The following is a 12,853-nucleotide window of genomic DNA, read 5'->3' as shown; positions in this document are numbered from 1 at the left end:
AGCTTTCATGTACATCTCAGCTTTTCTGGCTTAGTGGTTCTTGAGAAGAAGATTTTTAAAGTTTTTCCCTATATATTTGTGTGTAAAACTTTGATCCCCCCCTTGGGGCCCCATCTTATCCCCGGGGGCCATGATTTGAACAAACTTGAATCTGCACTATGTCAGAAAGTTTTCATGTAAAAATCAGCTTTTCTGGCTCAGTGGTTCTTGAGAAGAAGATTTTTCCTATATATTTGTATGTAAAACTTTGATCCCCTATTGTGGCCCCATCCAACCCCAGGGGCCCATGATTTGAACAAACTTGAATCTGCATTATGTCAGGAAGCTTTCATGTAAATCTCAGCTTTTCTGGCTTAGTGGTTCTTGAGAAGAAGATTTTTAAAGTTTTCCCCTATATATTTGTATGTAAAACTTTGATCCCCCCTTGTGGCCCCATCCTACCACCGGGGGCTATGATTTGAACAAACTTGAATCTGCAATATGTCAGGAAGCTTTCAGGTAAATTTCAGCTCTTCTGGCCCAGTGGTTCTTGAGAAGAAGGTTTTTAAATGACCCCACCCTATTTTTGCATTTTTGTGATTATCTCCCCTTTGAAAGGGACATGGCCCTTCATTTGAACAAACTTGAAAGCCCTTCACCCAAGTATGCTTTTGGCCAAGTTAGGTTGAAATTGGCCCAGTGGTTCTGGAGAAGAAGTCGAAAATGTGAAAAGTTTACAGACAGACAGACGGATGCCGGACAAAATGTGATCAGAATAGCTCACTTGAACCTTCGGTTCGGGTGAGCTAAAAATGCTTAAATACCTTACTTATGGAAAAAATTAAATAGTATACCTTATTATATAAATGCAATTCGGTAAGATATATATACATGTATTATTAAGAATTATTATTGATATGTAGTGAGTCTAAAGATAACTCTATACATATGGGTTATTGCTAAGACGGAGAATTGAAAAGGGACGGAAAACGGATTTTTTTAATGCAATAATATCAGGAGGAGGTCAGCATTTTGTAAAATCAAAAGGCTTATAAACAAGAGAAGCAGAAATTACAAAGAGAACGGGAGGACATAATCAGAATCCACCGTCTGATACACAATATCTACATGTACATGTATACATAGATTTGTCTATAGAGCCAAAAATACTGAAACATGTATTTATGTCCAAAGGCGAATCCAACGATAGCGATCCCGCCCCTCGTTTAGTGTGTTTCCCCAGACCTCTGACCTGTGGGACTGCAACCCTTATTTCTGAAATTTATGGACCCAAAACTAATTGCACATGGTATTTAATCAACTTCGGATATGAACTTTATGCTTACTCACCCCCTTTCAACTTTTAAAGCTTTGTATCAGTCAAGCCGAAAGCCTACATCAATGGGGAGGCGAATTTTATTTATATGTGGTAACTTTCACAGGGACCTAAGATACCATTTTTAATTATTATAATTAAAAGAGTTCGGTTATACAATCTGTTTCGTTTCGGTATATTTCGTTTCGCACTTTACAGGTACCCTATCCGAGAGACCCGTGACTCTGACTTCTAATACCAAGGGCTTGGCAAAAGAACGGTGTTAAACGTAAAAGGCTTAAGATACGACATGGCATCTGGATCGTTCAGTTTACTTTATTCACTCACACCATATTATGGTACATGAGGTGAAAGAAGAACTGATAAAGACGCAAAATGTAATAAACTAGCCCTGGTGACGGAACTGCCAACGTAAGTGTTTCCAGACAAGCGCTGAAGAGTAGGATACGATTCATCAGTAGGGATATGGTTATAAACCCCCATCATTTGAGTTGCGCTGGGTAGTAAGTTGTGTACTTTTACCTTATCTACGACAAGTCACTGCCAGCCTTACGCAAGACCGAATCACCTGCAACCTTCCCTGATCAAGGCCCCGTTCATGAAATTTTTATATTTCTCACCCAATTCAACTGGATAAATGGGGCTTACCCTTGTGAGACCCAGAAGGCCTGCTTTAGATGCGATGTATGCTGAGGCCTTTGGTATCGCCGTTAATCCCAGCTGAGAGGAAACATATATGATACGTCCCCAACCTGTGGAGAAAGGAAACTATATGTTTAAAAACGATTACATGTATGTAAATCGACGAAGTGGTTGGTTAGTTGTGTATTATTGTTTAACAACGATATTGGCTTTTTTAGTTGGATATTTAATCAATTCTTTATCGGTATACTATTATTGACATGTTTATCGTTTCTTTCGGCAGACTAGCTGAAAGCAATTGCATTGCAGTCAAGTTTTACATGCATATCTCGCAGTCCCGTGTTAATGAATAAGAAACACGTTTTCTTCCATAGCAGTTTTATTAATAAAGTTATATGCGCAAATTAGTTTTCATGATAAAGCACACATCTGTAAAACTACATGTTCAACTTTAGTCGCATATCCTACTCGGTTCCGGAATGGAGAACAATGGCCTCGTCGACTTCTTTTGGTCGTCCCCATTGCACACTGTACGTCTCCCCATCAGAAATAAGAGAATCTGCATCACACTTGAAATAAGCACGACTTCGCACTTGCAAATCATCGTCACACAAATAACGCACAATGAAATGTGAATCCTATCGCATGGTACGCGGTGCTAGTTTTCTAGACATGATGACCAACTTGAAATTGACACTGATTACGCTCTGTTCACTTTGGAAACGTTGGCAAAACTAATCTCATCTGGACATCACCAATTCATTATCATTATCAAAGTGATTGTTACAACATGTCCGTGCTCGTAATTACATGTACAACTACATGATCAAGGTGCTCATAATTACAATTTCAAAGCAAGTGGCAAAACTAACGATGCCGCCTTTTTCAAACATTGACAGTTTGTTTAATTGAGAGCTGGTTTATACAATTGATAATTTTATCTTTTTGAAAAACACCGCAGATTTGAGAGTTTAATTACGTTAAATTGATAACTTGATCTGGGATTTCAGTTCCCATTTCAACTGTTTTAAAAAAGAATATTTCTATGTAAATGGCATTCAGCTCATAAAATGATAAATATGACGATATATTAATAATGTCATAATATGAAGAAGATTAATAAATTTGTCAATATAGAAAATAATCATAATAAACACGAAAGCCTTGAATTCAGAAATAACATTGGGGAGATAACTCGTATTTGTTTACGGTAAAAACCCGATAGAATTTTCAACCAATATTACCGCGACGGGGACAGGTAGCTGATAGTCATCCCACGATGACAACGCGGTTTACCTGAGTTACCTGTAAAATACCGCGTTGGATTTTTACCGTCGCGGGAACGCGGAAAATAAGCAATCCGCGTTGGCTGTACTGTAGGTGAAAGCATGTACGAGGGCTGTTCGATATGTAATATGTTTTGTACCACAGCGCGATAACGCTTTACACGATTTGGTGGATGATGATACTCTTACATAGCTCTATTCAATACTTTTCTAACAGTATAAACACGAGCCTTCAGCTCTACATAGTTTTAAACTTATAATCATTTCAATAGAGCCAGTCGTTGACTACTGTTGTAAAATGGTTGGGAATCAGGTTGAGTATATTGAAGAAATTAGAGCATATATAATAGTTCGCACAAAACTCGGTTATTCGGTAAATGCAGATTTTTACTGAATTGGGGGAAGTTAATGGGTCTGATAAGGTATCTTATGAAACAGTTCGAAGGTGGAGAAAGAAATTTCTGACTGGCACAGAGTCCTTCAAAGATGCAGCAAAATCTAGCCGACCTGTGACTGTAACAGGCAAGGCAAATGTCTCAAAAGTCAGGGAAATAATTGAAAGTGATGGCAGATACACGATTCGTGATATTGCCAAAGCTGTTGGCATTATGCTATCGCGGGTGCATTTCATTTTGAAACGTATTTTGAAATTACGAAAGATTTCTGCCAGAGAGATACCTCATATATTGACAGATGACCCAAAACGGGTACAAGTACAAACCGCAAAGCAATTGCTCAAAATGTTTCCCAAATTCAATCAAAGACTATTTGCAAACATTGTTACTAGTGACGAAAAATGGGTTCACTATTTCGAACCAGTAAGAAAAATTGGAAATAAAATATGGCTAACTAAACACGGTAGAAGGCCTGTAGTTGCCAAAAGAACCATAAGCACAAAGAAGGTTCTTTATTGCTTATTCTTCTCATGTGATGGTATAGCCGTACAAATTCAGATGCCGAAGAGCGAATGTGTTCCAGGTTGGTATTACCGAGATGTTAAACTAAAAAAAATCCAAAACTATTATCATAAACGACGCTTTGTGTCAGGATTTAGGCATATTCGTCTACTTCATGATAATGCTCCATCACATACATCTGAGCTTGTGAAGCAATTTTTGAAGTCGAAGAAGGTTACCGTCTTGCCACACCCACCATACTCTCCATATCTAGCCCCATGCGACTTTTTCCTATTTCCAAAACTTAAAATGTTTTTATTTGGTCGTCGTTATAAGTCCCGACAAGCCCTTGGCTCAACCATCAGTCAGTGCCTCAAAGGCCTACCTAAATCAGCGTACCGTGACGCAATTCAGAAATGGATTCAGAGATTGAAATTATGTATTTCAAACCGCAGAGAATATTTTGAAGGGATGTGATGTTCATTTCAATATTTGAGTCGAATGATTTGAGACATAGTACTATACACATTGCATAGAACAGCCCTCGTACATCACCAGTATTGACCTCTGAATATTGAATTAACCATTTAACGAAATATTGTTTGGTTCTCAGTATCCTCTCTACTTTCAACACATCGTCTTCCCTCGCATTCACATTTTAGAACTGCTGTTGGTAAAAAGGCCCTCCGAGTTTGTATATTGAAAATATGGGGCACAAAATTACATGTAGCATAAAATCAAATACTGTAAGATGTAAACTTAAACGGTACCAATTTTGATGCACCTGATGCGCATTTCGACAAATAATGTCTCTTCAGTGATGCTCAACCGATATTTTTGAAATCCGAAATAAAAATAAACTTGTAAGAGCTATTTTAGGGAAAAACAGAGTGCCAAAAAGTGGAGTCAAATTCGTATAAGGATAAGAGCTATGCATGAGAGAGATAATCCTTAATTTTGAAATGAATTTCTATATTTTATCACAGCAATTAAATATATATCCGTATTATATCTTTAATCATTTGAAGCGCGCAACAATTCGAATAAAGATATCTTCAAATAAGTCATGATATCTTCAATTCTGAATTATTACGCGAATCAATTGAATACTTCTCATTACCAGCTCGTTGGAGTTATCGCGCTTTGATGACTCTTGTGCGTCATTGGTAAGAAAATGCACAAATCTCGCGAGCAAGTGCGAGATTACTGGGACATAAACGGAACGAAATGTACATAGCACCCCACCCCACCCCCCTTTTTAAGAGTTAAAATACATGGTGTATTTTTAAATAAAATTACCATTAATCAAATGCATTTTTCAAATATTCTAACACTATCTTATTAAAGATGTTACATGTTTTTTTAAACTCCACCACACCTATTTTAAAAATTCCAAACGACGATCTTCTCTGGACATCCAAGTCCATCAATATTTTGTAATTTTCAAATTAGCTTAGATGCAGTTTGGAAACGCATTAGGTGTGTTAATTAGTGTTATAAACGTCTTTAAAAAATGCAGTTTGGCATATATATGTATACATGTATAACTTGTTCTAAAATATGGAGATTGACGGGGGGGGGGGGGGGGGGGGGGGGGTACGTGTACGATTACAAAGTCCATGCCATATGAACCTGTCCTAATTGTATGATAAAATAGAATATCTTCATAGTCTGACAGAATAACTTTAAAAACATTGAGCATATTAATTACAAGAAAATTTCTTGTGTTGGATGTGCATATAGGTTTTTCCCTTTACAGTTCTTCTTGAGATTGATGCTTTATATCGCACGGTCAGATTTGGCAAATCTTGTAGCTTCTCTCTCTCACATACTTTAATAAGTTCGTCTGTTTTCTTGTAAGAATAATCAATTCCTAAATTTGACTTCAGAATTTTAATCAGTGTTGTGGTTTGCAGTCGGTTATAATATGTATTCAATACCATAATTCATATTACTATGCCTAAGTAATGTATTTACATTATGTTGTCCCGGTAGCACGACTTTACGCGCCTTTAATTTGAAGAGTTCCACTAATGGAAATGATAAGTATTGTTGATAACATTAATTATTCTTCTGAATTAATGAGCGCTATTATAAATGATTTGTTGCTCTCTTCAAATGATTGATGGTATCAAAAATGGAATTGATGCGTGTTACAATTCAATTAAAGAAAGCAATAAATTAATGCAGGCATGAAATCAATTATTGCTCTCATCATTAAATTAATGCGCACATTAAATCAGTCTTCAATTATTTGAGTTTATGTTAATTTGGCGCTCCATACAAAAAATCCTCTCAAGCGTATGGTACGTCATGTGTGTATTTATTCCTTTATAACGATATCTTTTATGATTTATGAGATATTTTCTATTTCAATAAGATATCTAATTAATTTATAAAATATCTCATATAATTTTACAGTTAATAAGATATATAATAAAATATATACTATATCGTATAAACTGTATGATATCTAAAACGTTTATAAGATATCTTATAGATTAAACCAGATATCTTATAAAGTTTATGAGATATCCTATAAAAAATAGAAGATATCCTATACGTTTATCTTATTTATATATCTTATATGTTTTATAAGATAACTCATAAATGATTTTTGTAAGATATCTCATCAACTTTATAAGATATTTTATACCCTTTTACGCTCATTCAAACCTAAATTTAGATAGTTGCGTCTGAGTTATGTACGCCATGTTGGATTTCTCCTCATGTGCATGAGGTTATTTAGCGGACAGCACTTCGAATCGGCGAGAAATGATACGTTTGAACAACGAAGGGAGAAGAGAGTTCGGATAGCAGAATTCACTGGATATGATTCATCTGTATACTTGACCCCATGCTTTACTATTTTAAAATCATACGCATGCGCAGGAGTTCCCATCACGAACGGCAAATATATTTATGGATTCCTACTATTTTTACTTTTAAAATAATCTTTTCGCTGTATTCTTTTACATGCAAATGTTTTCAGGCATGTTATTATGGGAAAGTTAATAACTTTCAAAAGTAATTTAAATGTAACTGCATTAAAATACATGTAATTATGTACAGTTTGAAAAACAAACCCACACAGATGAACATTAAATCATGCAGTTTTAAACGTGTTTTAGAGATATGTTCAGCTTAAGTATGAAATTCAAGTAATTCTCTTGCTAGCGGTCCATGGCTTTTTTTTTTTTTAAAACAATTACGTCATCAAGGGGAATCCTTAAAAGGAGCTAAGGTAGGTTTGTTGGCACGACCTTGTTATTGGGTATACTTCAAATAGAAGTCTCTTTTCAATCATGAAGTTACTCTGAAGCAGTGAAGAATACATACAGGTTCCCTCTTGTGAAAAAACCCACGTATTTTACATTTAGCAACTATGTAATGTCTTTATTTGCTTATTATTTGAAAATAAACTATTGCATGATAACAAAATCGTGAAAAAGAGAGAAGAACATTGTAAAACATGCCATAGAAGATGCCATACGTCACGAATAGTGATCAATGTCGTAAACCCTAATATCAAAAATACAAATTAGAGAAGGGCAAATACGTACCCCTGAGCATAAGACCACGAAACATTAATTGGCAAGATTGGAAATACACAGCGATCATGACTGAGCATGCCAACGTTTACAATAAAAACACTTGGTTTCACAAATCAAAAGGGCAAGAACGATTCAGCGCGGACGACCGTGCAAACATTAGATTGGAATTGTAGCTTTTAAAGTGAATCTCAATCAACTTTGTAAGTACATACATGTATATCATAATTATTCATAGCCAATATAATTGGTACATGTATTAGGCCTAAACATGTGATATCTTCTTAAACACATTGACTTTATATTATGCTCACAAAACAATTTTTGGTAACATTTGGTTTTTACTCTGTTATTATTATTATAACGGAAAACTTTATTTTTTCTCTATCATTTTTATTTCTTCTGAAAAATTTGTCAAATTTCGTCACATTTTCAGGGATGATAAATATTCACTTCAACTCGATACACTTCTTTTCGATTTTGATTGTCATTTATCACGTAAGAAATTCATAATTGTCGGAAATGTAGGGGGCCATTTTGTCAAAGAATGTTCTCGGAAATTGTTCAAGATATCAACTTCAAATTTTCAACGATTATAAAGTTGATTTCATAGATGCAAGGTGAAGATAGCGAACAGCGATCAATCTCATAACTCCTATAAGCAATACAAAATAGATAGTTGGGCAAACACGGACCCCTGGACACACCAGAGGTGGGATCAGGTGTCTAGGAGGAGTAAGCATCCCCTGTTGACCGGTCACATCCGCCGTGAGCCCTATATCTCGATCAGGTAAACGGAGTTATCCACAGTCAAAATCAGTGTGCCAAGAACGGCTTAACAATCGGTATGAAACACGTCAGACAGCATTTGACCCAATGCGAGGTTGTACTGACGAACTAGATCGTTACAACGACCATAGAACTTGCGAAATGCTGACTTCAATCGAGACTGTTGAAACCCCTGTACCATCAACTTGTTTGTCAGTAGTTTACCTCGATTTAAAAACTGACTATACGCAGAACAAGCTCTTGCATATCGAATCAGTTGAGATATATAAACACCATATGCAGGTGATAATGGAATATTGCTACATAAATATGGGAAGTTGACGATGAAGAAGCTGAAATCATCCCGTTTGTCATACAGTTGAGTTGTCCGTTTGCCGTTAATGTCTACTTTCAATAAAATATCTAAGTATGAAGCAGAAGTGGACGACTCTGTGGTGTCCTTTATTTCGAGCTCACAGGGATATATCAAATCGACATATGAATGAAAGCTATTATTGTTAATACACAAAACGTCATCGATATATCTAAATGTCGAATTGAAGGCCACAGCGAGAGATTTTTTCTTCTCGCGTAGAAGTTTTTGAAAAAATTCTGCTTCATATGAATATAGAAACAGGTCAGCTAACAAAGGAGCACAATTCTTGCCCATGGGAATCCCAACAGACTGTTGGAAGACCTGATCACCAAAGACCACGAAGATATTGTCAATGAGGAACTCTAGCATATTTTTCATTTCAACTTCAGAGTACTTGTGCGTGGATTCAGAGTGGTGTTTAACAAAGTAAGTTTTTGAATGACTGATCACTAGATATGAATATTTCCGTTTTCCGTTTTTGTTGAAGAAGCAACTGTCTATGATGTCAAAAAGTCTAGTCTTTAATTTATAGATGTATCAAATAACGTTGTTTAAAAAGCTCCTGAGATCATGAGCTCAGAAAGCGCCAAACATTTTCCCTGCAATTTCGAAGATATTTTCGTCAATCTCATATAATTTGAAAAGACTTATAGAACAAATTTTGTAGATAATGACAAGACCTATAAGACGATGTCAAGTTTTAGAGAAAGGTGAAGATGACGAACGGTGATCAATCTCATAACTCCTATACGAATACAAAATAAATAGTTGGGTAAACAGGGACGCCGGGACAGAGGTCAGTCCTTTAAATATAGGACCGATAGGGTCCATTTTCTGAAATCTATGAATTTGTGAAGTATCATATATTTGTAATTGATTGATTGTATATTGTTTAACGTCCCTCTCGAGAATTTTTCACTCATATGGAGACGTCACCATTGCCGGTGAAGGGCTGCAAAATTTAGGCCTATGCTCGGCGCTTATGTTTTTGATCAGGGAGGGTTCTCCATCATGCCACACCTGCTGTGACACGGGACCTCAAGTTTTGTGGTCTTATCCAAAGGACCGCCCAATTTAGTCGCCTTGTACGACATGCAAGGGGTACTGAGAACTTATTCTAAACCGGATTTCCACGGGGCATATATAATTGAAGCAAAGTTATTTCTTTTAACGTTCTGGAACTACATGTACTGGTGTCAGCAAATCTGATAATTCTCATTATTTTTTAAAGTCCAAGAGCGAATGATTCCTGATTGGTCCTTGATTCTTTGTGAAGCGTTTGTTATTGGTTGAATGTTTATTAAATTATTCATGAGACTTGAGTCAATAACATGACTTCAAATGAAATGTCAGATCCTTCTCCAGTGTAACGGTTAGAGAAGATCTTATTTTAATTAGATTGAATCTTTATCGTGCAACACCTGCTGTGACACGGGGTCTCGTTTTCTGTGGTCTCATCCGAAGAACTGCCCCCATTTAGTCGACTCTTACGAAAAGCAAGGGGTTTTGAGGAACTATTTGAGATCGAATCAAGTGCTTAGGAGGAGTGGTCACACTAGCTATGAGTCCTATATCGTGATTTGGTAAATGGAGTAATCCGTAGCTAACATTAGTGTGTAAAGAACGGCCTAATAATTCGTACGAAACACATCAGACAGTATTAGACCCATTTCCAGGTGTGTTTTTTTTAAAAACAAGATTGTTATAACGACCATAGAATTTGCAAAATGCTGACTTCAAACGATACGGTTGAAACCTCTGTAACATCCGTTTGTTTGTAAGTAGCTTGCCCGATTTAAAAACTAATCATACGAAGAACAGGTCTTTGAGTGTCGATTTCGTTGAGAGACATAAACACCATATACAGGTGATAATGGGATATTACAATAAGAATAAGGAAAGTTGACGATGGAGAAGTTGAAATCATCCCGATTGTCACAAAGTTGAGTTGGTACATATGTATTTTGCCGTTAATATCTATTTTCAATACATGATTGATTGATTGATTGATTGTATATTGCTTAATGTCCCTTTCGAGAATCTTTCACTCATATATAGACGTCACTATTACCGGTGAAGGGGTGCAAAATTTAAGCCTATGTTAGGTGTTTATGGCCTTTGAGCAGGATCTTTATCATGTCACACTTGCTGTGACACTGGGCCTCGGTTTTTGTGTTCTCATCCAAAGGCCTCCGTGACCGAGTGGTTAGAGCATCGCGCTCAAAATCACACGGCCTCTCACCTCTGTCGGCGCGGGTTCGAATCCTGTTCGCACCGGTAAGTGAGAAAGTTTCCCAGTTTACTTTCGGAAGCTCGGTGGTCTCTTCCCAGGTATATTGTATTTGAGTTCTCTCTTCCACCAATAAAAACTGGGCGCCACCAGATAACTAAATTATTGTTGAGTGTGGCGGAAAACATCAATCAATCCAAAGGCATAAAAAATCCATTTAGTCGCTTCTTACGACACGCAAGGGGGTACTAAGGATCTATTCTAACCCCGATTCGCACGGGATCAATACAACATATAAAATATATAAGTACGAAGCAGATGTGAAGGACTCTATAGTGTCGTTTAGTTCAAGTTCACCGGGATATACCGAATCGGCATATGAATGAAAATTATATTTGTCAATAGAGAAAACGTCTTTGATATATCTGAATGTCGATTTGAAAGCCATAGTATGATATTTTTTCTTTTCACGTAAAAGTTTCTGAATAAATTCTGCTTCATATGAATATAAAACGGGTCAGTAACAAAGGAACACAATTCTTAATTTCAACTTCAGAGTACTTTGCGTGGAATGAGTGGTGTTTAACAAAGTATTTTGGATGACTAGATATGAATATTTGTTGACGAAACAACTGTCTAGTCTTTAATTCATTGTGATGAATAGTGATGTAACGTGTTGATAAGTCATACGTTTTGATGTTGTTGATTTGCGAAAGGTCTTTCAATTTCAAATTTACTGAAAGTTCTTTAGAATTATTTTCAGAATCCATATTTGATTTACAACACTTCTGGTGTGTGTAGTGGCACAGTATGTTTGAAGTTTCTCCTTCACAGCTTTTAATGTTTTCATGAGAAGCAAATATAGGGGCTTGGTAGAACATTTACTTGATCCAGGAATGTATCTTTATTTGTAGGGGTTTTGGTGAAGTTTAGGAAATAAGTATATGTATTATAGGTATGGTAACTCATATTCATTCGTCCCATTGACTGGGATATTAAATATGTTTAAAACTGAAGCGTGATTTTAAAGAATGTCCTCTTTTGAAAAGGCTGTTGAAGTTTAGTAGGATTAACAAATTTAGAATTAATGCCGAGTTCGTTTAAAATGCATTTGTTATAATCAGCCTTATAACGACAATGTTAGTATAAACTTTGTCATCTAGAACCAAAATATACTCCTCATGCGACTTACTTAATTCTTTTATCACTTCCCATTTACTAAACACAGAATAATAGATGGTACACAATTTTATTTTGATTTGCCCAATACGTGAACTTAATATTCCTTTTATACTTTTTATCTATTTTGACAAGGGGCCTACGTGGTTCGAATCCCGCTCGAGCCGGTAAGTGAGAAAGTTTCCCAGTTTACTTTCGAAAGATCGTTGGCCTCTTCCCAGGTACATTGTATCTGGGTTCTCTCTTCCACTGGGCGCCACAAAATAAACCAATCAAGCTCTTCTTTTTCATGTGTATCCCATTGTCTAGCATTTTTTCATGTTTATGCCATTGTCTTGCATAATCTTCGACATAATTCGTTATGATATATCTAACTGCAAAGTGTATTGAAACTACAATTTCAATCCAACGTTTTTATGTTGTCTGTGCTGAATGGTACATACCCTTTTCATTTATGGTGTCAAGTGCTTTGACTGTAACATGACAGTCACGAACGTTGATATTCCGTGGTTTAACTTGTGGTGGGATCAGGCGTTAAGAAGGAATACACACTCCCGCCATGATCCATTTATCTTGGTCAGGTAAATAGTGCAATTTGTAGTCAAAATCA

General features: G+C 36.2%; 1 protein-coding gene across 2 annotated transcripts in view; it reads right to left on the bottom strand.

The window, feature by feature from the left end:
• Positions 1-12,853, bottom strand: part of LOC125645999 (D-beta-hydroxybutyrate dehydrogenase-like) — a 38,680-nt gene that overhangs the window by 9,988 nt on the left and 15,839 nt on the right. For both annotated transcript variants that reach the window (XM_048872083.2, XM_048872084.2), the window contains exon 5: positions 1,964-2,067. In XM_048872083.2, coding sequence (XP_048728040.1) covers positions 1,964-2,067 — 104 coding nt within the window. The remainder of the gene's footprint in view (positions 1-1,963; positions 2,068-12,853) is intronic.

The sequence above is a fragment of the Ostrea edulis genome, chromosome 6 (assembly GCF_947568905.1).
Source record: "Ostrea edulis chromosome 6, xbOstEdul1.1, whole genome shotgun sequence".
Taxonomy (NCBI): domain Eukaryota; kingdom Metazoa; phylum Mollusca; class Bivalvia; order Ostreida; family Ostreidae; genus Ostrea; species Ostrea edulis.
Note: the sequence above shows the minus strand (reverse complement) of the source record. Positions and strands in the feature narration are given on the sequence as shown.